General features: G+C 43.3%; 1 protein-coding gene across 1 annotated transcript; it reads right to left on the bottom strand.

Annotated features, from left to right (window-relative positions):
- Positions 1-24240, bottom strand: LOC308485902 (acyl-CoA (8-3)-desaturase-like). The gene is made up of 12 exons (XM_081022146.1): positions 23662-24240; positions 21190-21300; positions 18570-18767; positions 16733-16834; positions 16505-16633; positions 15312-15369; positions 13783-13859; positions 12767-12864; positions 5829-5925; positions 3790-3869; positions 3524-3649; positions 1-1635 (listed from the first exon to the last, which is right to left on the bottom strand). The coding sequence occupies exons 1-12, from the start codon at positions 24223-24225 to the stop codon at positions 1584-1586; spliced, it is 1692 nt and encodes a 563-aa protein (XP_080878272.1). The 5' UTR covers positions 24226-24240; the 3' UTR covers positions 1-1583.
- Positions 24241-24618: the final 378 nt, after the last annotated feature.

Here is a 24618-nt window from a genome sequence, read left to right as displayed (position 1 = left end):
TTGACCCAAATAAATTTATGAAATATATTAAAAGATACAAATAAATACAAATATGTACACATGAAGTGGTGTACATCCTAAGAGGGCTGTGCTAAAGGACCAACAGAAGGTTGATGCTTCCAATTGTGGGTCAAGACAACAAATACTGAACTTATTAATACTTTCAATCACACTGCCAGATAATCACCAGGCAAGAGGCATTGCCCCAGGTAACACATTCCCAGTGGCAGCGGCCTTTGTGTAGTAATGGAGTAAGAGAGTGTGGTTTCAAAGAACCATGACCAGAGGCATTCATGCCAATACCGGATTACATTGAGATTGCAACCACACAATTCCTCTCCTTCAAAAGAGGAGCGCTAGTCATGTGATCAGGCATTGGTTTGGAGGCCAGGCTCAAGCGTTCTTTGAAGCGCATAGTGGAGGGGAAGAGGCACTTCTTTGGTCTGCCACCATGCGAAGGCAACCACCTTTGGGAAGATGTTGGGGCAGTGATAACATTAGATAGATGAATACAAGTTGCTGAGAAAACGTTTCCTAACCTCAGCATGGAAAGGTCATTTTGCACAACAGGTGCTGTTTGGGAGGAGGGGTACATGAGGAGAGTTCAGACCACATGTGATTATCCTCCAGGAGCACCTATTTCTCTGGTTATTATGAGGCTTTGAAGAAAAACATCTGCAACCAACGGCTCTTAATACAACACGTTTTGAAACAGGAATAAACATGAACACACTCAGCTTTAAACTCAGTTATGTTATCTGGTCCCTTACCTCTAGGCAAACCTGAAATTGTATCCCTGAGCTTGCAGCTGAAGCTAAGATTTAAAATTGACCTTCAACTAAGGTCTTATCCACACTTACCTCTTGCCCTGCTCTTTCCAGGCACAGGTGAACACTTATAAAAGCTCCATGTCTGAACATTGCTGTTTTCTTTTTTTGCCCCAGAGTTTTCCTTGAAAATCCATTCTTTAACACTCAATCAGCATAAACAGCGATTCAGATTACCAGCGGATTGCCATTTGCTCCAACTACGCTTTAAAGAGCAGTTTTTTGTGGGGAAAGCTCCAAAGGGAAAGGGAATTCGAACACAGAGCTTTAAAGTGTGGACCGTGCATGAAAAGACCACAGGAAAAGTAAGTGTAGATAAGCCCTAACATGCGGCTTTCACAAGTAATATTACATCTGCATTGTAGTTCCCCACTGCAGCTCTGCCTTTTTGCTTTAAACACACCTCTTCTGAAAGCATCCCTCACCAACCATACGGAAGACGACAGTGAGGTTTTGAACTCATACACGCAACAAAAAGCAAGATGTACTTCTGCATGAAGCACAGACCTTCCCTTTCCATGACCCTGTCACCCGAAAAGCCACAGTGCAACCAGAACAACATGTGCACACACACAAAAAACCCCAACTGTGCATAGATGTTGGAAAGTTTCAGGAGTCCCCCAACCCCATGCCAAAAATAATTATTTAACGTTTGTCTAGCTCACCCACCAGACCCCAAATTCTTCATAGCACATTAGCTGCCCTCTAGTCTGTGATGCATCTTCATGGTCCTCCTTCTTGAGTCTCTGCTGCTTCTTATCCATACAGATATGCTTCACGCCAGGCATCTCCTGAATCCTTTAGAGAGCTGCAAGACAGGGAGTGGGGGCTTTGATTAAACAAGAAGAGAGGACAATGCGGCAAGTGAAAGGTGGGTTTCCCCCCCGCCACTACATTTCACTACTATATACTTCTTTGATCAATGCACAGGCAGCAATTCCATATCCAGTGATGTTGCTCAATCTGAAACAGTTCCCACTGCCCTAAATCAATGCACTTCTGATTTACCATGTTTATTTGACTAGCATATAGAAAATTAAACTTCAAAAGTATGCCACATTAGCTTTACCATGCTGTAAAACTAAGCGTTTGAAAGAGTTCAAAATGAAATATTCCCACAGGAAATATAGTTTGAACATTGTATTTCAACAATTTCAAACTGGATTTCTTTTTCTGAACATGTGCAGATATTTAAAACATGACCACTTAATAGCATATATTTCTGTTATATGGGACTGTGTTCAACTAAATAATTGCACCAGCAGGGCGAGATTCCCCTTAGCTTTACTTTGAATAAAAAAGAAGGTACTGAAAACTGTTAACATACAAATTTTAGCATGCCTGATGTGCATAAATATATACGCTTCCTAGGAACAATCACCTGAAAAAAGGTGAATTTACAACTTTGGCTTTAGATATGACTGGTATTTTATGCATTTCAGTTCCCCTGTATAGTTTGTATCATGTTCATTTTTCCCTAATACAGAAATCTGCCTAATATAAACATCTTTGCATGCAATTTTCCTTACTATAATGCATTTCCCCCCATTTTTAATCACCAACATATACATTTATTGCACACTTTACAGTATATGGGATTTTGTATTTGGCATAACAGCTACATTGCAAAATTTGGAAAAGTGCAAATTGGGTGGCTATGTTTCAGTTTTCGTACTCTTTCAGACAGTGTGAATCGGGAGCTTCACCTGTAAGTGCAAACCGAAACTGTTCCCCACCCTCCATCCCTAGTGAGGCTAAAGGAGACCAACCGAAGGCAGCCCTGTTTAGAGAAGCTTTTAATGTTTGACAGACTATTGTATTTTAATATTTTGTTGGAAGCTGCCCAGAGTAGCTGGGGAAACACAGCCAGATGGGCGGGGTATAAATAATAAATTATTATTATTATTATTATTATTATTATTATTATTATTATATAACTGGGTGTATCTTGAGTTTTCCCTTTTTCCACTTCAGCTGTTCAGTGTCATGCATAAAGCAAAACATAGGCAAACAGGAGTGCCTGGAGGAGCTTAATAAGGAAAGGGTTTGAAAAAGCCTCTTTTGATGTTCATGATTTGGGGAGTGCGGTGGGGTGGGGTGGGGAGGAAGGGACAGAACAGATATTTGACTGTTCCTTAGATGCCAGGTTGTTATTTTTGGGTAGGATTCAACCACACACCAGCAAATTCAGGTTAAGAACATAAGAATAGCTTGCTACATCAGGCCAATGGCCCATCTTATCCAGCATCCTGTTCTCCATGGAGCAAACGGGAGATGGGAGACATTGCCATCTAGCGCCCAAAGACAGGAATATCAACTTGTGGAAGCAGCTGGTCTCATGAGTTTCCTGCCTTTGGACACTAGACGGCAGTGTTTTCTTAACACTTCTCAGTGATAAGAAAAGCCATTGGGAAATGCACTGGAAGATGTGGGATAGCACCTGCTTTGATGCAGCATCATCCAACATCCCTTCAAACAAATGGGAATAAATGCTTAAACAGGTCACCTGGAAGTGCCACTAGACAGAGGGTGGAGCCAGTGTTGCTCTCCCCTCGGCCCTTAACTACACTAATAGGACAAGCTCTAGTAAATGTTAATGGCTGACTAGGGCTCCAGTACTTTTTGCCCTTTTCTTCCACTTCCTTATTGCTTTTCTTGCCAGACTGCAGTTCATAAACCACCCTTGCCATACTTACTGCAAAATGTCTGCAAAGGCCTGGAGCAGGGACTTGCTGTGGTAGTCAATGCCATGCTTGGCACACAGAGACTTCACCAGGGGGGCCACCTTCCAGTAGTTGTGGCGAGGCATCGTGGGGAAAAGACTGCAGAGGGAAGAAAGGGTGTTCTGTCAAATCAGCTCCTCTTTCTTATTTAGAATGCCCATCCCACTCGCAATGATTTCATAAAACCACACACTAGGGAGATGCACAAAGGATTTTGTGGCTCCCCCTGTCCTACTTACTGGTGCTCAATCTGGAAATTCAGGTGGCCAGTGAACCAGTCATTGAACGGGGACTGATCCACATTGCACGTTGCCTGGAGCTGCAGGGGGAAATATAAGAAAGGATGTGGAACAATGGAACTCTTTGTTTCACACAAAGAGACTGCAACTGAATGAGGCACAGTTATCTTTTATGTTCCTCTAAGTAGCAGCAACTGGATCCCACAGGAGTAGCATTCCAGCCAGTTTCTCAAGGGAAATGGTCAGAAAGGCAGGTATCCCACCTTTCCAAAAGATGCTTTGCAGGTAACGACTGATTTACGTGTGTCTAACTGACACATGGCTGTGCACTGTGGCCAGAACAAGAACAGGGACAGAACAGGATGGGACAGGGCAGAGCAGAGTGGAGCAGCCTTATGCACCCTCCGCCATTGCATGCCATGACACGGAACACATCCCCCACATAAATTGGGAGTTGCCTTAGCATTCCTTTCCCACAGAAATAAAAATGGGCAAAATATCCTCCATCCCAATTTGCAATTGGCTCAGCTTTTGTAGTAGTTGTTGTTTTAAAAAAGAAGACCTCTCAGAAAAGCTTGAGATTTACATTTTAAAGTACTCCTAAGCTCTAAAAGACTGTCTGGAGGAGTTTGCCCAGCAACACCAGTCCCCTGCCAATAATCCCCCCCACCTCACTTTTCTACATACACTAAGATATCTCTGGTGTTATTTGATTCCCAGCTTCCATCAGTCCTAGCCAGCATGATAAATGATCAGGGATGATGGGAACTGTCAGCTGGAGAAGACCATGCTGGCTACCTCTTTGTGGGACAGGGGAGGAAAACTCGCAGCAGGGAAAACTGGCAAGAGGCTGAGGATTTTTCAATGCCACCTGGATATCTTTCTGGTTTTGGCCTTAGACCCGACTTTCCCTGGCTCCTCTGGATTTGCAATCAGTTCTTTCTGTTTCTGTGCTCTTTTCATTTTACTTATATGCTACTCAACCAAGTTCCCCAAATTCTTTACACATACAACACAATACAGAATCTCACTAGAAACACTAAAACAAGATAAAAAACAAATCACAAAAACAAAAAGCCCAGCAAAAAAAAGGCCAAACAAAAATCAGTATAAAAACACAGCAGCCAACTAAATTTAAGTCCGCAAGGGGGAACTTTGTGCAAATTCTAAAATTGTAATTTAAGAGGTTTGGGAGAACGAGAAGATATTCAGGTTGCAGCTAAAAAGACCATAGTTGTAGGCACAGGACAAGCCTCCCTGGGGGCTCCACCACTGAAGGCACCATGTCCCTAGCAGGTGTCTGCTGTACTTCCTTCGGTGGGGGAACATGGAGAAGGTTGCTTTTTAAAAATAAAAAAAGAGCTGATTGCTTTCAAACTTTTGTTAGACTGCCTTGGACATTTCTATATATAATGGAAAGGTAGGATGTAAATACAAAAGGTAGGATGTTTTAACAAATGCATGAATGAATCCCTGTCTGACTCTACATTAAAAACTTCTGTGCGGTCAGAAGCACAGCCGAAGCATGAGTGGGGGTGGTATTCAGTTTGACTTGCCAAACTGGAGCTATATTGTATTCCAGTACCCAACCACCCCTCCATATTTTTGTCTTTTGCACCATCACTAGTCTAAAAGTGTCTGTGATGACTCTCAGAGCCCCTTCAGACACCCTTTCCACTGCGCATTCATGATTATTTTTGTTCATGATGTTACTGGGGTGGTCAGACGTGATCTCATTTTCAACATCGTTTGCGTCGCTTCCAAATGTTTTGGGGTGGTCACATTGCTTCATTTCCAGTCAGTGCATATACCATAGTTCCAGTAACTTTTTGAGCCACAAATGCTCTGCTTTATTTTGTCCCACTTTTGTTGATCAGTTGCCCCTCTAGACAGAAATAATGTAGTAGCATTGGGGAAACACTGCGGAACAAGCCAAAGCCACTAATAATGCACCAGTTTTGTGCCAATAACGTTTTGCGTAACACACGCACAATAAAACACCAGAAACTAATTATTTGAACAATAAGAAATTGTCTTACCTGGGTAGACACCCAGTCCATATTTCTATCATAATCAATGTTCATTGGGATATGATTCATTTGTGAAACCCAAGTAAACCAAGTGGACTCTAGATACCTGCCAAGTCAAATGCATTTATTATTATTATTATTATTATTATTATTATTATTATTGAATTTCTATAGCACAATCCATCCAAGGACCAGAGTGGTTTACAATATAAAAACACAAAGATGCATAACATAGTAACAAACAAAACAATATCCCCCCCTCCAGTTTAAAAGGACATTGATTGTTCACTTCCGGGTTGGCGCCATCGCCGAATGGCGGACTCCCTCCGAGCTCCGGAGGGAGTCTGCTCGGCAGGGGCTGGGTCCTACCGCGCCGGCGACGCGGGGACCCTCAAAAACCACGGGCACGGAGCCCGTGGACATGGGGACTCGGCTGGCACCGCTAGCGCCCTCCCGACTCGTGAAGGAGCCTTTTTAAAGGCTTCGGATCGGGTGCCGGGGAGTGGCGTGGTGCTTTGAGTCCATTGCTTCCCCTGCCGAGCGCAGCCGCATGCCATTCGACGGAGAGCGCTGACTTCTTCCATTGGAAATTCGGACTATCAACAACAACCCGTGAGTAATTGGGAAACCGGGTACAAAAGGAGAAAAAAAGAAATTTTTTTCGGATTCGGCACGAGCGGGGGGGATCTAAAAAGGAAGTCAGTCCCCCCCCCCGATTGTAAACATTCTAAAACAAGGACTGGGTAACCAAGATCGAAAGAGAAGTTTATTGCTGACAAAAATCATTAATTCCACGATGGGAAATTACAAGAATTGTGCTGGAGGAGAAGAGTGGAGGGTGAGAGGGAAAATGCAACCCCCCCTGGGAACCGGGGCGATTCGTAGAGCCTGGCGAAGAGAGACGGAGACTTTGACAGCTGTCAAAGTAGCTGTCAAAGTTGGAGAATATAAAGAGGACTTTGTTACAAGGACTTTGCTGGCTAATTCTGTTACAATTTGACACAATATGGATATAAACTGTCGGAAAATAAGGAACAACAATTTGACTTTTGGATTAGAGGATATAAAGTTACTACAATCCCCCTAGAGGGGTTTCGGGACATTACAAGTGGTCGTACGTGGAAAATCACTCTGGGATTCGCACAGGACTTATCTTCTGGGAAAGCTGCAAAACTGACATAGTATTTTGTCTACAGAGGTGTTTACATTAAAAGGAGACACTAGAATTTTCTATTGAAGAAAGGAAGGGACTGGACGTAAGTTTTTGTTCCTGAACAACAAACCTCTGTAGAGATACCAGATTTCGGAATAAGAACGTTTTAGCAGCTGAACAAGACAAGAAACCTGAGAAAGTAAGGAATAAAAAGAACAAAGGACTAACTACGACACGGAAAGAACAATGGGAGGAGCAGCAAAGACCAAGGAAATTAAAGGCCTCTATTAGACTGGATTTTTGAAGTTAAACATTATTAAAATAAATAAATTAAAAGAAAACCGGCAAGGTGGAATGGGAAAAATCTGGCCATGGACTTGAGACCTCCAGGCTGACAACATATAGACTGATGGACATGTGGAATTCAAACCGGGGAAGGGAAGGGGGAGTTTTGGAATCCAAAGGCTAATGTAACCATCTTTTTGAACCTTCTTATATTTTTTATCTTCTATTTCTTTATATAACTTTTGTATATCATGGTATTTTGATTTGGCATGTTTAAAAAAAAGGGAATTCGTGGAAGGAAATGGGGGTTGATCTTGGGGAAAAATCTTTTTTCTTTTTCTGTTAATGATGAGGGATGATGATAAAATTGTATAATTTAAATTGGTTAATGGGTTAAACATATTAAGTTTTAAACTGGGAGTGAGAGCTTGTGGAACCAAATTAATGAAAGGGGAATACAGTCGGGGGGGGGGAGGAGGGAGTCCTAGAAAGAAGATAACGAAAGTAAGGCTCTAAATGTATTCTATCTTTTCTTTTCTGTTATATTTTTATATTATTTGAAATTCTAATAAATATGATTTAAAAAAAAAAAAAATAAAATAAAAGGACATTGATTGTTCAGTCAGCCAAAGGCATGGGAGAAGAAGAATGTTTTTGCCTGGAGTCTAAAGATATCTAATGAATGTACCAGACGAGCCTTCCTGGGAACAGCATTCCACAAGTGGCGAGCCACAACAGAAAAGGCCCTTTCTCGTGTTGCCACCCTCCAAGCGAAAGGACTCAATTGATGATTGCAGGGTCCGGGTTGGTTCATACAGAGCATTGTCATACACAAAAAACACATCTTGTTACTTAACTTGGTATGTTGATCTGGGATTTGTCTGGTAAAATCCATCACAGCCATATTCAAGCTGTTTGCTGAGGACCACTTTACATATTAAAATAGAAACAGGTACACATTTAAACTTCAAAGAGTACACCCTTCACTGTAAGGTCCCTGCCCCACACCGATTGCATACATCATAGCATAAAAAGGTAAAGGTAAAGGTACCCCTGACCATTAGGTCCAGTCGCAGATGACTCTGGGGTTGTGCGCTCATCTCAGTCTATAGGCCGAGGGAGCCTGCGTTTGTCCGCAGACAGCTTCCGGGTCATGTGGCCAGCATGACAAAGCTGCTTCTGGCGAACCAGAGCAGCGCACAGAAACGCCGTTTACCTTCCCACCGGAGCGGTACCTATTTATCTACTTGCACTTTGATGTGCTTTCAAACTGCTAGGTGGGCAGGAGCTGGGACCGAGCAACGGGAGCTCACCCTGTCGCGGGGATTCGAACCGCCGACCTTCTGATCGGCAAGCCCTAGGCTCTGTGGTTTAGATCACAGCGCCACCCTCATCCCACTTCATGGCATACTTTGCACTAAATCTGTACCTCTATTGCTCTATTACTAGAATAGGCGAAGCAGTCCTAAGAAAATATCCATAGTAAGTGAGAGCAAGGCTGCCTCCACACCAGAAATCTTCATGTTCTGGGATTTTTTTTCAATGCCCTAAACATATTTAGTATGTTTATTTCAACTCATATTTGGTAAGCAAAGCTAAAATTGCCCATTTTGAATTTGACAGGCTGTATAAATTTGACAGGCTGTATAAATAACTCTAGAGCCAAAAGCAACTGAACTAAAATACTTGATTAGGGAAAAGAGAGAGAGGAAGTGTTGCAACGATGGAGGACATAATAATCCTCACATAACCTAGGGGGGGAAAAGACAGGAAAAATAGGTAGAAAAGGAAATTACGGTAAATGCCTGAGGAGAGGGGAACTGAAATTGGAAATGTGTGCTTGACAAAGGCAGGAAAGGAAATTGCTTGATGGGAGTTCTACTTCCCTAAAGGTTGCCTTTTCTGCCTTTAACCACGCGGTGGCACCAAGCCCTCCTTGATGTCTTGCTGCTGAATCTGGAGAAACATGATTTCCAGGTATACAAAATTATTGTGCCTCAAAACAATTGAACAAGGAGCTGATGGGAGGTGATGCTAGATGTAATCCTAAATGCTTTGGGTGTAAGATATAAGGGTAGTTAAACTGACTGGGAACAGTGACAGCTATGTCAACATATACACAAGTGGGAAAGGGGATTAGTTAGATGAAAGGGGTGACAACGCTGTTCAAATCGTTCCAAAATCCTTGGGAGATTATTTAAAACCAAACTAAAGGAAGCTTCCAAGAAGTATACACAGATTTAGGAAAGACGCCATCAAATTAGCTGAGATTCCTGCATTGCAAGGGGTTGGACTAGGTGACTCTCTTCCAACTCTATGATTCTATGAAATTCAGGAGGCTGCCAGTTAAGGAGCAGAGTCAAGGAAGCTTCCTTCAGAACAATGAAGCTCTGCCCAGATGAGGAGGACTCAGGAATGCAAACTGCAGGATAATCAGCATACAGCGACAAGGATGGAAATGAAAAGAGAATTTGGGGAGTGTAATAAATAAAAAAAGAGTGTGTCTGCTTTAAAAAAAGCCCAGCAAAAATATTTGTTTAGATACCTCAAAATCAGGAAACTGGCCAAGGAGGTAGATAGCTGGGCCATTAGACAACAAGGAAGTAAAAGGTCTGCTATGGGAGAATAGTAGTGAAGCTGAACGCATTATTTCCATATTTTTTCATCTGAAGAAAGCAGTGGTCAGATACTCGACTGAACTGGATTTTTAAGGGAGGGAGTATAAAGAATTAAGCCAAATAGGGGCAAGAAGAGACTAAGTCCTGGGATTTATTGACAAACTAAATAAACCCCTGTGTTTGGAAGGAATTAACCCAAGATCTTGAAGAATTCAAGCTGAAATTGCTGATCTTCTGACATTTGTGTCACTTAGATTTGTGGAGTTGGAAGGGACCACATGGGTCGTCTAAGTCAAACCCACTGCAATGCTGGACTTGTCTATAAATGGACCATAATTTTAGCTTGATCAAAAAGCAGTATAAAACACTGTTATCTCTGTCTTATTGATACAATCTCTGTCCATATTGTTAAATATTGATAATTATTTAAAGGGCTTTGAGGGGTTTACTGAAAATTATTTTATTATGTGCACTGCTTAGAAATTTTCCTGAGTAGGCAAATAACACAGGACTGGAAAGTAGGCAGTGTAACAATTGCTTTTTAAAAACCAGATCCACAAAAGATATAGGAAATTATATCCTTGGCATTGCAGCTTACATGTAAAGTAATAGAGGAAATTTTATTTGCTAATGCTGACTAACTATGAACTGATGTTGACTAATCAGGAAAGAAATAGCACACCGGCTAATTTATCCTGCAAAAACTATTTTGAAATCAGTATGTGGGCAAAGCTGCTCTTTTAGCTGCCATGTTTTCCTTTCCCATATAATGCAAAGTACACTGCTGAGAAGATGAAAGTGACAAGAGGTCTGTGTGTGGCCAGTGACAAACCCAAGCCTCCTGCCTGGCTTAACTTTTTGGTATTTCTCCTTTCATGCAATACAAGCCATGCCTGATACTTACCACCAAACCACAACCCAAATATCTAGCTAGCATTTCATTCATCTGTTTAATATTTTAAAAAATATCCATATAAACCATGAAGAGCATCCATTAAAACAAGAAATACAGCCTAAAATCAATAATATCTATGAAGCAACTGATGGTTGCTGCTTCACATACAGTAAGAGGGAAGGATATAGCATCAGGATCTGCTCTAGTTTTTGAAATTGACATGTTCAATTGTAAGTTTTTGAACTGCTTTAAAATGTATTTTAAATTGTTGTAGCCCACCCTGGGACTTTAGGGTAAAGGGTGGGTTTTAAAAAACAAACAAGCAGATCCATGTGACAGTGTCGAATGTGGTGGTAAGCCAACTTGCTGTCAATCCCCCATCTCCAATTTATTTACTTGGCCCTTGAGTACTAAGTAAAGTATTTCACAAATGAAGCAACGCAATCATTTGTGCTACTTAGCCTGCAGCTATGCCCAGTCCCGGATCCGCAAGTGCAAAAGACTGCCCTGCCTCCCTGATTGTGAACTTTAAGCGACGGATTTCAGGACTGCTTAAACTGATTGGCAGCAGCTAAGATCCTTGGCTAAGTGTACAGGGTGGTGCACAGAAATTAATATCAGAAGAAAGCAAATGAGAGAACAAAGGCAGGCCTGACCTTTCCCCCTTCTGTCCCCAGGAGTTGAAAAGGAGGGATTTCTCCTTTCCATTTTTTCAGAAGGCAGGTTACCCTATCCACCCCAAACAAACACTAAAGCAACCTCCTGTCCCCACTTGCATTTTGGCAAGCCCACTGGGCCTATGTAAGGTCCCTCTCCCACTCCTCTGCTACATTCCCACAACCGTTCATGGTGCTTAGAATTAGCTTAGATGATTCCCAGCTTTTGGAGTAGCAACTCTACTGTGGCAGGGCCCACCACCAACTATGCTTAGGGCTCAGCCCCCCAAAACACAGCAGCCCCAGCCAACATGAGATGCACTGATGCTGGATTGAATGCACCTACCAACTTGCGCTGCAAAGAGGCAGCGTTTGCGTGCACCCACACCAAACACAGACGTGCACTTCCAGAAATGGAAACACAGGCAGGCTAGGGTGCACTTGGTTTTACCTGTCTCTCCCCGTCCCCCTAGCTCTTTACCTCCACCCCCATCCTACCAACCATCCCCTCACAAGTCAATTGCCAGCCACGGGTGATGCTCCCGCCTTCCCCAGCTCTGCCAAATCCCCAGGCACCCAAGTCACAGAAGGAAATGAAGTGCCAATCTCTGACGGTCTTCCTTGTGCCACATTGCTCAGGGCCACGGTGATCAAGTGTGGGGAGCGGGGGAGAGAAGAAAACAAGAAACAAGGACCTGAGACCCTAGGAGCTCTGGCAGGTCCGTGGTGCCACAGCTCACCTCCCCCTCCTCACCTTGATCCCTGGAACAAAGAAGGACCGTGGTGGAGGGGGACACAGCACCTTGCCATGGTCAGGGAAGCAGAGTGCCAGATGTGTTTGCTAGTGCTTATTTTCCCCGTTGCCGGTAATTTAGGAAGCCAGCTGCCCATTGCCCATAATTTAGCAATCGCCCCTCCACCTGCTGCCCAGGGCACATACTTTTTTTTTTTTGCCCACACCCCTTTCCATCACTGGCTATGCTTTCTAAACAAAATGTGAGAAACACTTCTCTTTCTGGTGTCTTAGTTTATAAATGTCTCTAAAATGTTAACTAAAGGCCATGTTGAGCTAGCATCTTAATGTGTGCAGGACACAACAATATTTATGGGGCAAAAGATTTGAGTTGCAGTCTGGGGGCTGATGCGATGCAAACTGAAGACCATTTTGCACAACCTGAAAGCGTTTAACCTAAAATGACTAGCAGGACCTAACTGTTGGAAGTAACATATGTTCAGAGTATATCACAATTGGATAAAAAAATATAGATATTTGAGATTAAACATCAACAAAAAAGAGATGAGAGTTCAGCAGAGAGAAGGATTCTGAGGTTTCGTGTTACCTGGAGAGCCAGTAGTATGCCATGAAACAATTAAATCCCATAAGAGGTATGTACATGAGACAGACTCTGATGTTGTATGAAATGATCAAGACTAGATCCTGTCAAAGGAAGGAGAAAAAGAAAGGTTATATTTTTTGCTACACAGTGGTGTGTGTATTTAAAAGTTGTGTTGACCGCTGCTGGAATTAGTATATGTGAAGAGTGAATTAACCTAGGCAAACGTCCTAAGGTGTATATCTGTCATTGCTTTAAGGCTAGGCAATTGAAAAGTGTAAAACCTAATTTCATTTGAGGTAATGAGCCATTTAGAACATCAAAGGAGTGCAGCCTCTCCCTGTGTTAGTAGAGGCCAGAGCTTATTAAGAGGAAGGATCAGAAAGCAATGGGAGCTCAGAGAGGAAGCCAGTCAATACGTGGGAGTCAGCAGGGATGTATGCTGGAGAGTGGGCAAAGCATGATGGCTGCTGTCTGCTTGAGTGCAAGGCTACGGCTAAGGAAGAAGCAGGGACCTTTTGGGGTGGCAGTGCTCTGAGCCCCTTCATCTAGGCTTCAGGTTGTATATATGGATAAACCAACCATATACCATAAAGGCACCACCAAAAGGAAACACAAACCCTGGGTAAGTGCCTGGAACCCCTGAATTTGCATGCACCACTCGGCAGAGATTGGGATGGCATGTAACCATTGCTTTTTTACCTAAAAAAAATGTTTAGGCGTACTCTCATTTTGAAGAAGAAAATCACCATTTTATAGTTCAAATTGGGAAAATAAATACAGTAAATGGACCAAAGTACAAAGATTCACAAAATGGTTAGGGGTATGTGTACCCCTGCGTCCCCCCGGAAAAAAGCACTGCATGTAACAATATGTATAATAATGCATATAATGTGCAATAACTGCATTTTTAGTGGAACGGATTAAAAAGAAATCTGCTTCTTGGTGGGAATTAGGGGAAAAAATCAACACAGATAAGATGCTCATCTAGATTTTTTTTTGGAAATTCAATCACTACTTACCACCCATTCTTTGCGCTTGAATGAGAAGTAGAATACAGACCACTGGAAGAAGGGAACCAGCAATGCTGGGGCTACAACTGTTGAAAAACAAAAGGAAGACTTTAAAAAACAACCTTTATAAAAATTTCAAACTACCATCCATCTTCCTGAGAAAGTCGAGAATTGCTTGTCTTTGCTCACAGAAGGGTTCTTCTTTTTCACTTTTTTCTGCCTTTCCCTTATCCACCTAGTATTTGTCCTCACTTGAGAACTCCATTTTATCTGCTTCAAGGGGTGAGGCTGACGGCCAGCAAGATAAAATTTCTGCCACCTTTGTTCCAATTCTCCCCTGCAGTGTGGTTAAAGCAACTCAATGCATAGTCTAAAATGTCTCTTCTTAAGCTATACATTTTTATTCTCAATTTTTTGCTGATCGTACTGCTATATCTCACTTTCACCCTATGGCCCAACAGATAAGCAGTGTGCTATTATCCTATATTCTCTGGTTTTCAAACTCTGCTGGCTAGGATTCTATAACCTGTGCCCTTTCTATGTATGGCAATGTCCTGAGAGAGGGGCACATTGAATGCTCTGTGGTCCGTGGGGAGCAGGGGAGAGAAGATGAAGCTCAAAAGCCATCTCCAACTAACAATGAGACAAGGAAAGTACATCAGCTCAAAGTTTATTGAAGGTTAGTGCTGGGTACAGGCCCAGGCCCCTGTAAAGCCAGATTCCAAAGGTCTAACAGAGCAGAAACAACTCATTTTTCATAGACTCTACCTCACCTTTCTCAGAGCCTGGGTCACCCCCAGAGACGTCAGAGACAAACATCAAGGGCTCAGTTCAACAGGAATGAACATACACCCCAATAGCTCCCTTTCCTGAGCTACAGAGCTTGGGAAGTGAGAGATCTAGAGGTTATGGCATTCTCAGCCTAATCTCCATCACAGGGGGGTTGTGAGGATAAAATGGGGAGAAGGAGAAGGAGAATTCTGTAGGCCACCTTGAGTTCCCTGGAGGAAAGGTGGGATATAAATATAATGCTACATAAAACCAAAATGGCACAAGATCCTCTTTGGGGCACCCCAGTAGCCAGGTTCCCTTATATAGGGGGACAGGGGATTCCCCTATTCAAAGCTCTCTGTAACTTCATGCAAGTTGGGAAAGAACCTCTCAGGAAACCAAGAGATGAAAGCTCCTTAGGCCTCTGGGCCCATCTTTCCCTTCTCAGGAAACTTTTCTCCCCTTTCTCTCTGATTGGTTCCTCCAGGGAATTTAAACTCATGAGCTCCAAGAGCCCTTCGTTAGGATTTTGTGGTAGCAGCTGCTCCCTGCCCTGCCCTGCCCCTGGCTGGACCTGATGAGTTGTGGCAGATCTGGCTCTTGGGGAGGTGGATCAGGGACTCCATCAAGCGCAAGTCCCTTGACAGAAGACTCTCTATCCAGCAGATATTCACACTATTTCACTTAGAAAAGTATCTTCAGGAATGAGAAGCTCTGTGACAAAGGAGTGGAAACTTGTGACATTTTTCAGGGACAAAGATACTCACGCCAGAAGTACTTGTGCTGATGGTTGTAAGGCATATACTTCTTTTTCTGCAACCCGAGCTGTGAAGGAAGAGGTATCAACGTCTCACTCAGGCTATAGACACCCACCTTATCACCTATCGCCTATTCTTTCAGTCTCTAGGTGACAGCTGCTACATAAATAAAATATACTTAGCACCTTAACTCCCATATCCCCCTGGGCTTCATCATAAAATGGGGTGTGTGGAAATAAAAATCATAACCAAGGCTGGGTCATGAACTTATGAAATTACACATCCTTGTTACCATAAACAAAAGAGAGAGAGGCCAACTGGGATGATCTGCCCCCCAAAAGCTATTTTATTTATTGCACTTTAAGCCTGTCTTTCGTCCAGCCAGGACCCTCAGAGCATGAATGATCATTCTCTGCTTAGGGCCCGTTGTACCCTCCTGACCCCATTATATATTTCTTTCCTGATGGACAACATATCATAAAAATGTAGGCAGCATTCAAATCAACAATCCAAACTAGGAGCTCGGAAGACACACAGAACATAGAAACAGGAAAGCAGGTACTTGGCTTATTAGGAAATTCAGGTGTTGCCCCTTTATATCACAATCCTCTGCATATCTACTAAAACTAAAACCTAAAATGCCTCATTGAAGTCAATGGGACTTACTCCTGTACACGTTTACCTGGAAATAAGTCTTATTGAACTCAAGAGGACTTACTTCTCAGTAACTGAGCAACTTGAAATAATTTTTAACCAAGCGTAAAATTATAAGTTATGCTAAGAATGAAAAATTAAGACATAAGAAATAAGAAATACTTTCTTTATGGACATTCAGTTTGATTATATCTATACAAAATGTTGGTGGTATGTTGCTTCTATATGAATGTATAGTTACTCAGTTTTCATTTCTTTTTCTTTCCCTTCAGACAGTTTTGTTAGTGTAGGTAAAGGAAATAAGGTCTGAAAACATGTCAATATTTTATCTCCTATATATCATGCTTATATATTATTTGTCTTTATAATTGTGTGTGTGTGTAATCTTTATATTTTATACAATTTATTATATTTTTCATGCTGACGTTTTCCTGCTGAAAATCATGGCTGTCTCATGTAAGCTGCCCAATAGCTTTATTCTTGGCTGTCCACTCTTTCTGGCTGCTTTCCTAAGCAACCCTTCAGTAGCATACACCTTGCAAACGTACCTCTGTAGCCAGCTTCTTCCCCAAAGCAAACACCAAGGGGTGCATGTTGAGATCAGGGTCTTTACGGAAACAGTTGGGTTTGGCATGGTGCTGGAAATGCAGGTTATTCCACCACTGGGCTGGCATTCCCTATAGGAGAGGAGAACACAGGGTTGAAAACAGAGCAGAAGTCAAACTCACTGGCTGTCAGAAAGGACAGCTTCCACTCAGAAGGGGAAATATACCTACTTTCACTGTGCCCATTAAGATCTTGTGAACCCAGTGGTTCAATGTGGATGTGCTGAAGACTGAAAGGTGCCCCAAGTCATGCTGCAACCAGGACATTTGATTCTGTAAGATAAGAGGATCATTTAGAAAACATAACTCAGATCCATTGCACAACATAGATTCAGGTAGGTGGCCGTGTTGGTCTGACGCAGTCAAAATAAATAAAAAAATTAACCAACTAAGTTTGTTCTGGGTATAAGCTTTCGTGTGCATATCTAAAGAAGTGTGCATGCACACGAAAGCTTATACCCAGAACAAACTTAGTTGGTCTCTAAGATGCTACTGGGCAATTTTTTAATTTATTTCAACAACTAAACATAGAATGAAAACAATGCAATTACTCTTATTTTAACGAAGTCCCAGGAAATCATCCATGCCAAAGGCAATTATTTTTAGGGTTGCAGGCTTTAATTATCTCAAATGGAATCCCCAAATAGCTGGGAAACACTATGGCCTGGTTTGGATGTAATGCTAATATGTCGTTAAGGATTACGTACTTCCTCAAGCCATGGGCTTACTTGCTTCTCTCTCATCTCTCCTGCTCTGGCATGGCCACAAAGATGAGACTGAATAATTTTAATTCTGTTTTCAATTAATGGCACTTTAGTGTTGTGTCTGTTATTAACTATGATTTTGAAAAAAGCCAACTTCATAAACTATGGTTGGAGTCTGGCTTGTTTCAGGTAACCATAGTTCAGACTAACCACAGTTTATCCTGGCATGAACACAACACTAAACTAAGGTTAAAGACAAAAGCTTCTTATTTCCACCTTGCAGCTGTACCAGAAAAGCAGAGGGTGGAGCTAACAGGCCTGAAGATTGTCTATATGATGCTGATCTGAACCAAGGCAAAGAATTTCTCAACTAATTGGGGATGCCCTTTTGAATGATTAAATACACAAATTGAATCAATGAAAGTGATTAATATATTTGTTCTTCACATAGCAGTTAAAAAATACAAGTACCAAAACACACACACAAATATTATTCTCCCTATCAGCAAGCAGTAAAATAGTCACAACAGGCTCCAGCATTAATTCCTGACCTTTTTAATTCTAATATTACAGCCCATGCCCCATGATCCCTTTCTAAACTAGTGTAAGTATATTCAATCATGCTATTTAAATATATCTATTAATCACAATCCAATGCCACAGCTCCATAAAAGCTTTTAGGGGCTCCTAGACTATTTTTCTTGAAAGATTCAAGTCCCTGGGGCTGATGGGAGCTGAAGTCAAACAACATCTGGAGGGTCACAGATTCCTCACCTCTGCCTTACACAATAGGCTCTAAGTCTGTGTATATTGCGTCTTTGTTTGTTGGAAGACGGGGCAGTTTGACTCCCTAGGTCAAAGAAGCTGGCATAAGGGATGTAATAGGTGCTAGAAAGGTCTAGAAGGCTTTTCCTTCTTTACTAAGATTATGCCCATGCAGAAACAACAACACCCCCATATTTACCAGGGTTGACCCATGAAACTGAAAACAGATTTTGTGTCTGATTCTTGGTGAGGCTATTAAACTATAAGTGCATGGATAAACTACCCTGTCTGAATACGGATTTTCAAACAGCAAAGTTCTCTAGAGACTTTCCAGAGTTCCACAAGTACTTTATAATGTAGCACAAGGAAATAGCTTTGGTTTTTGTGGTAACAAACAAACAACCCCAAACCCAAGTGTGCTGTGAAGAGCTAGCTGCATTGGGCTGTGTTCTGGTTTCATGAACCCCATGGTATTTTTGAAATAATAATGTGTAAAAAAAAACAGTTTCGAAGATGGAATGGTGTCTCTGACATTCTACCTGAGCGGTGGTAAACAGTGCAACGCCCACAAAGAACGGCACTAAGGATGATCCAAAGTACCAGATGGTAAACCAGGCAGCAGCATCCAGCACCATGATTTGAAGGAACATCAGGAAGAAGAAAAGAGTGTTGGGCTTCAGAAGTCCCATCTTCTCAACAGTGGACCGCAGCTCCCGGAAATCTTCTACTAGCAATTTCTGTGGGGAAACAAAGAATAGCAACCAGTTGTCCCAGACACACACACACACACACACACACACAACATTGGAATGCATCAAATGAAAACAGGGAGAAAGAGCGCCAGCCACTTACGGGTGTTGTTGGGCTCCAACTCCCATCATCCATTGGGCCACACTGGCTAGGGATGATGGGAGTTAAGAGTCCAAAAACATTTGGAGGACCACAAGTCCCCCATACTTGCTCTCCACGGTACTAGCCGCATCACTAAATCCTCTGGTGATTCCTGTGGCACAGGGAGAAGCTTCCAGCTGTGCACATTGAGTTGTGGCAGTGAAGAGAGACCACAAACTGTCATCTGTCCTGAGCACAGGCTCGGTTATGCCACTGTTTATGCCATTAAAAGTCTTCTCGCCTTCTCAACATGAATGCTTATAAGCCTTTGGAGAAATATATGGCCGGGGAGCCCATGTAGTCTCCCTGTTACAATTGTAGTGTTTCCAGAAGTTCATTCCCATTCTTTAGATCACCATTTACCAACCAGTCTTTGACAATTACGCTATCTGTATGAACCGTGGTACTGCTCTCTGATGAGCCTTCTTCCCAGGATTCAAGCTGCAGAGATGTGGAAGCGTCATTATGGCAGATCCACAGTGATTCCCGCATCCTCACCAGATGCAAGTTTTGGAGGAAAGCTGAGGGTGAGGAGCTGGAAGTATACCACCCTCCACAATCTCCCTTTCTCGCAGGAAAAGAAGGTGAGGAGGCAGATGCAGCTACTGTTCGGCAGAGTGGCAGGGGTTCACTATCAACATGAGCTGAAGCCCACAGGCTCCCCTGCCTCTTTCCTGCAGAACAGAGAAGTTGAGAAGAGAGGGAGACTCCTGCAGCAGCTGCTAGGTGGAACTGAACCCCTTCCCCCATTATCAGCCAAAGCTGGAATGCTCACCTCTCCCTTGCCTCCTGGAAAGGAAAGGAGGGTGCAGGGGTGGAAAATGCCTTTGCTGATTTATGGAAATGCTTGCTTGTCTGCATCCAGATTGTAAGGTGGCCACAACTTTTGGCTTGGCCATTGTAGCCCCAAATCTCTCTCTCTCTGTGTGTGTGTGTGTGTGTGTGTGTTAGTTAGTTAGTTAGTTAGTTATACCCCTAAGTGTAGCAAACAAACTTTGAAAAGTGTTGGATAACAGAAGGCAAAAAGCGACTGAGGGAAGTGCAGGCTTCCTGTGGGCTTGCTGATCAGAAGGTCAGCAGTTCCAATCTGCGCAACAAGGTGAGCTCACATTGCTCTGTCCCAGCTTCTGCCAACCTAGCAGTTCATGGCGTTTCCATGTGCTCTGGCTTCCGTCATGGTGCCCTGTTGTGCCAGAAGTAGTTTAGTTATGCTGGCCACATGACCCGGAAAGTTGTCTTAACTGTCCAGGGGTCCTTTACCTTTTTTTTACAGCTTACGTAGTAAAGTGCAACAAGGAAGATTCTCTTGTGAATTTTAGTTCACAGATGAGTTTGTTCAATAAGAGATCTAAACATATTAATTTTCTTTCTTCTGTGGGTCAGCAGGGAATCTACGACCCTCCATATGTTGCTGGAGTGCAATTCCCATTATCCCTGACCATTGGCCATGCTTGCTGGGGATGATGGGAGTTGTAGCCCTGCAATACAGTGATACCTCGGGTTACAGACGCTTCAGGTTACAGACTCCGCTAACCCAGAAATAGTAACTCAGGTTAAGAACTTTGCTTCAGGATGAGAACAGAAATTGCATGGCGGCACAGCAGCAGCAGGAGGCCCCATTAGCTAAAGTGGTGCCTTGGGTTAAGAACAGTTTCACCAGAATGAATTAAGTTCTTAACCACTGTATCTGGAAGAGCAAAGGTTCCCTGACACCTGCATTACATAATGAGGGATAGGAATGGATTGTAAGCCTAGTTAAAGGAGAAAACAGGAAATATTATTTATTTCGGGTGTTTGCCATACTGTCTGAAGGCTCATTCACACTTCCATTTGTCCCATTACTTCTTCCGTTTGGTCCATGACTTCTAGACACAGGTCAGAGAGGTTTTTCTTAAATTCCGCTGTTTACTGCTGAATCAGAACAAACGTCAATCCACAGAACACCCAACTGATGTTTGCTCCAATTCAACAGTAAAGCAGCAGGACGAAAGAAAAACCTCTTGGACCCATACCCTAGGAATCATGGACCAACCAGAAGTGTGGATGAGCTCTCAGTCACAATGTAGTCTTAGCTTTCCTGTTTTGAAATGCAGATGAGATGCGTCCCCTCTGCTGACAAGAGAACATAAACCACTCTTTAGTGGTGCAATATTATGTGCACCATATAGTGATATGCAATGCGGAATGGAATTCTGTTTTCCCTGCTTTCTTCCAGTGTAAAGGTAAAAAAATGATAGACATATAAATTGTTTCCCATGCCCAACTTACATTTTTGCTGGACTCAGAGCTAGGTTGATCTGGTGCCAATTCTCCTATCAGCAAGGGATTCAAGAACTTGCTTACATAATCCCTATGAAGGTGGAATGCCGTGAATGCATCCTGGGAGAGAAAAAGAAGCATGAAATTGGGATGGAATGAAAGGCAAGCATACATCTAGGCAGAAGTGAGATATGAAAAGTAGCTTCAAAACAAAGAACTTGCTGCATGTGCTACACAGCTTATTTGCACCCATTTTCATTTGAGGGTTGAAGGAGTGTTGGCTGTGCACCTCATCTACATTCATATCTGTTGTTTTCATGCTAGTGTGTAAGGTAACATGGCCTGTGTTACTTCCAGGTCCAGTATCTGTTTCTTTTCTCCACTACTTTTCATTCACCCTGCAATTGAGGGTAGTTTCTCAACAGTTGTGCATGGGGGGGGGGGGGACCTGTCTTGTGCATTCTATTCAACATAAAATTCTATGTAGGAATTTTGTACTGTGATGAAACAACTCTTAAATCCCTTCCCTTTATATCACAGACACGACGTATCTCCAGCCTAAGCACAGGTCTCATATACTATACTAGACAAAAGTATTTAATCTTTTCTTGACTTTGCATCTATGGGTCTTAAGATGTGTCGTCTTTTCCATTCCATTGATCTCTCTGCTCTGTGGGTACATGTATACTTCTTAAATGCTTAACAGTAATGCAATATTTTAAGAGACAGAGTAACATCTTTTCTACTACACATATATGGTCATTCATTCACAACCCATTTCTTTATTTATTAGCATCCTTCTCACCACTAGTGTGATGATTTAACATCTCCTGTATGCACATGTATATATGCTACACCCATTTCTTATATGTGTGGCCGCATGCCTCCTTCCACAACAATCAGCACATAGGCAAGAAACCAGGCTTTTAAATATTTGCTTTATCACCTATGGTAAATTAAAATTATCTCCATGCAGGACTATGCAGAAATAGTGAAACTTACCGGAAGAATAAGAAGTCAAGATAACAAACTTTTTGTAAAAGGACAGAAATGGTTTATTGAATATTTACAAAAAAAATTGTAAACAGATAAAGACATTGGCAGGATTATTGAAATAACCTGCAGTTTCGAAAGAATATATAATTAAAATAAATGAATAAAAGAATAAGTTAATTTAGAATATGCAGGAAATGATGAAAATAAATTTAAGGAACCGCAGAAAGAGAAGGAAGGAAATTGAGGTTTTAAATGTTACAACTATTGTAAAACAACTAACTGAAATGTATATAAATGAAAACTACTATATATATACACACACACACCTCCACACAACCCAAGAGTTGTTATAAAAGTCAGTTTTTATCTTTGGGATCACATATAACTAACACACAGACACACACATGGACTGGTGGGCTAGAAAAATTTGCATGATGAGTAAATGTGGCTGGCATATTTCCAAGGATGGATTAGGCTTATTTTATGTAGGACTCAGGGAAGCTGACAGTGAATCTTCATATATTTGATGAGAAGAAAACTATTTATTTATAGGTAACTCAATGCCAAAATGCACAGGTTTTCAACTTTTTTGAGTTCACGGCTCCCTTGACCAACTACCTTCTTTCTGCAGCACTTCTGTGGGACTCAGGAGCCCAGTTATGTCACCCCTTGCCTGCAGACCTGGCAGCCTCTCACCCTTTTTCAAACACCCTCCCTTGTGGAGTCTTCCCTCAGCCTTCTCTCCACTCTCCTTGGGAGTCCTCTAGACAGCCACTGCTGCTGCCCCTGGTCTATGAGCTGCCCCACCCCACCCCAAAGATAGGTGCCCCCTCACACTGCCCCACAGGGGCCCTGGAAGAGGATTCCCCCAACCTTAGTGGCTCAATGAAGACTGACCAAAGGTGAACATGGGGCCAGCACCTTATCTGGGGGGGGGGGGGGGGAGCAGTGGGCGCTGCTGGGCCTGCATGTTGGAAAGGCCCTGGGCTCCCAGGCAGGCCTAGCACAAGAAAGGCCTGTGCAGTGCCTGCTCGTTTCCGCTGGACCGAGATAAACCTACACATTATTGATCTGATATGGAACTCATTATGCTACGCTTGAGGCCTTAATAGTAACAGCTAATTAGCAAGTATGAAATAAAAGGCAAAGACGCAGCAAAAGGATATTGACAGGTAGTTTTGAGACCATCCCCTCCTGAGGAGGGAAGCACCAGCTATGAGAGCGCCAGGAAGAAACCGTCAGGGCAGGGGGGCCAACTATTGCCAAGCTGAAACGTTCACACGACCTCTACGCGCATCCCGTGTCATTCACCAGGATAACTCCGTTCTAGAACCATCCCAAAAGTTGCCGGTCCCAGGAAAGAGCGACTGGTAATCCGCATCTCCGCCTTGCGCACTTGGTAATCCAGGGCTAGGAGGGATTCCCCGCCGCGACCTGCAACCCCCCCGAGGAGGAAGAGGAGCACAACCCGCACACCACTCTCACCGTGGCGTCTTGCCCGGCATAGTGGCTGATCACCCTGGAGCCTCCCGGGTGCCGCCGGTGGAAGCTGCTGATGTCGTAGACTTTCCTGTCGATCACCAGCCACCGCTCGGGCTTGATCCGACCCGAGCGCTGCTGGATCTCCTCCCAGGTGAAGAAGCGGCGGGAACGGACCTCGCCGCCCCCGTTGGCCCTCTTCTCCTCAACTCCCGCTCCCGACCCCACTCCCGACGCGGTCTCCTGCAGCGGAGGAGCCATTCTCTCCCGGCCTTCTCTCTGCCCGCTGCGATCCCCACGGCAGCCACGGATCTCCTGGTGGGAATTCCGACGTCCGCGCAGCGCCGCTGTCAGCGAGAAACTCGCTCGAAGGCGAGGAGATAGATCATAAACGTGCTTTGCCCAGCGCCTTCCCGCAGCGACGCTCCCCTCCGGGATCTGATTGGCTTCCCGCGCTCTCCGGGGAGCCCATTGGCTACTGGGCGCCGGCTTCGGTGTCTCCGGAGGCGCCTTGAAGAGCCACACCCAACAAGAGAGCGCTGCCTCTTGGATCCCTTTTGAAAAAGCCATAATGGCACTTTTTTTTGTTGCCCAGTTACCGCCCCGAGAGTTGGCATGTGGTTGATGAAGCTATAATTTCAGACCCCGGACTTAATGATCTTATGCCCACCCTCCCTTTTCGACAGCCACGTGGAGCACGCATATTTCATCTCCTTCCTCCGTCATGTTTTACATGTTTTACAACTGCTGATTTACACCCCCGCTTTAATAAAGAGATACTTGGATGGACTCTGCAAGACTGGGAAAGAAAAAGCGATTGATATGCGTGGTGTGTGCGATATAACATTGTGTCCCCAAATGGCGACGTGGAGTCCCGTTTTTCTCTACCTGTTTTCCCTGTTTAAATTTGCAAAGCTTTAAACAGAGACGCTTCTTGGATCATGTGTCTAGATCCAGCCAGAC

This window comes from Podarcis pityusensis (assembly GCF_964106645.2).
Source record: "Podarcis pityusensis genome assembly, chromosome: 1".
NCBI classification, from domain to species: domain Eukaryota; kingdom Metazoa; phylum Chordata; class Lepidosauria; order Squamata; family Lacertidae; genus Podarcis; species Podarcis pityusensis.
This window is presented reverse-complemented; position numbering and strand designations above follow the sequence as displayed.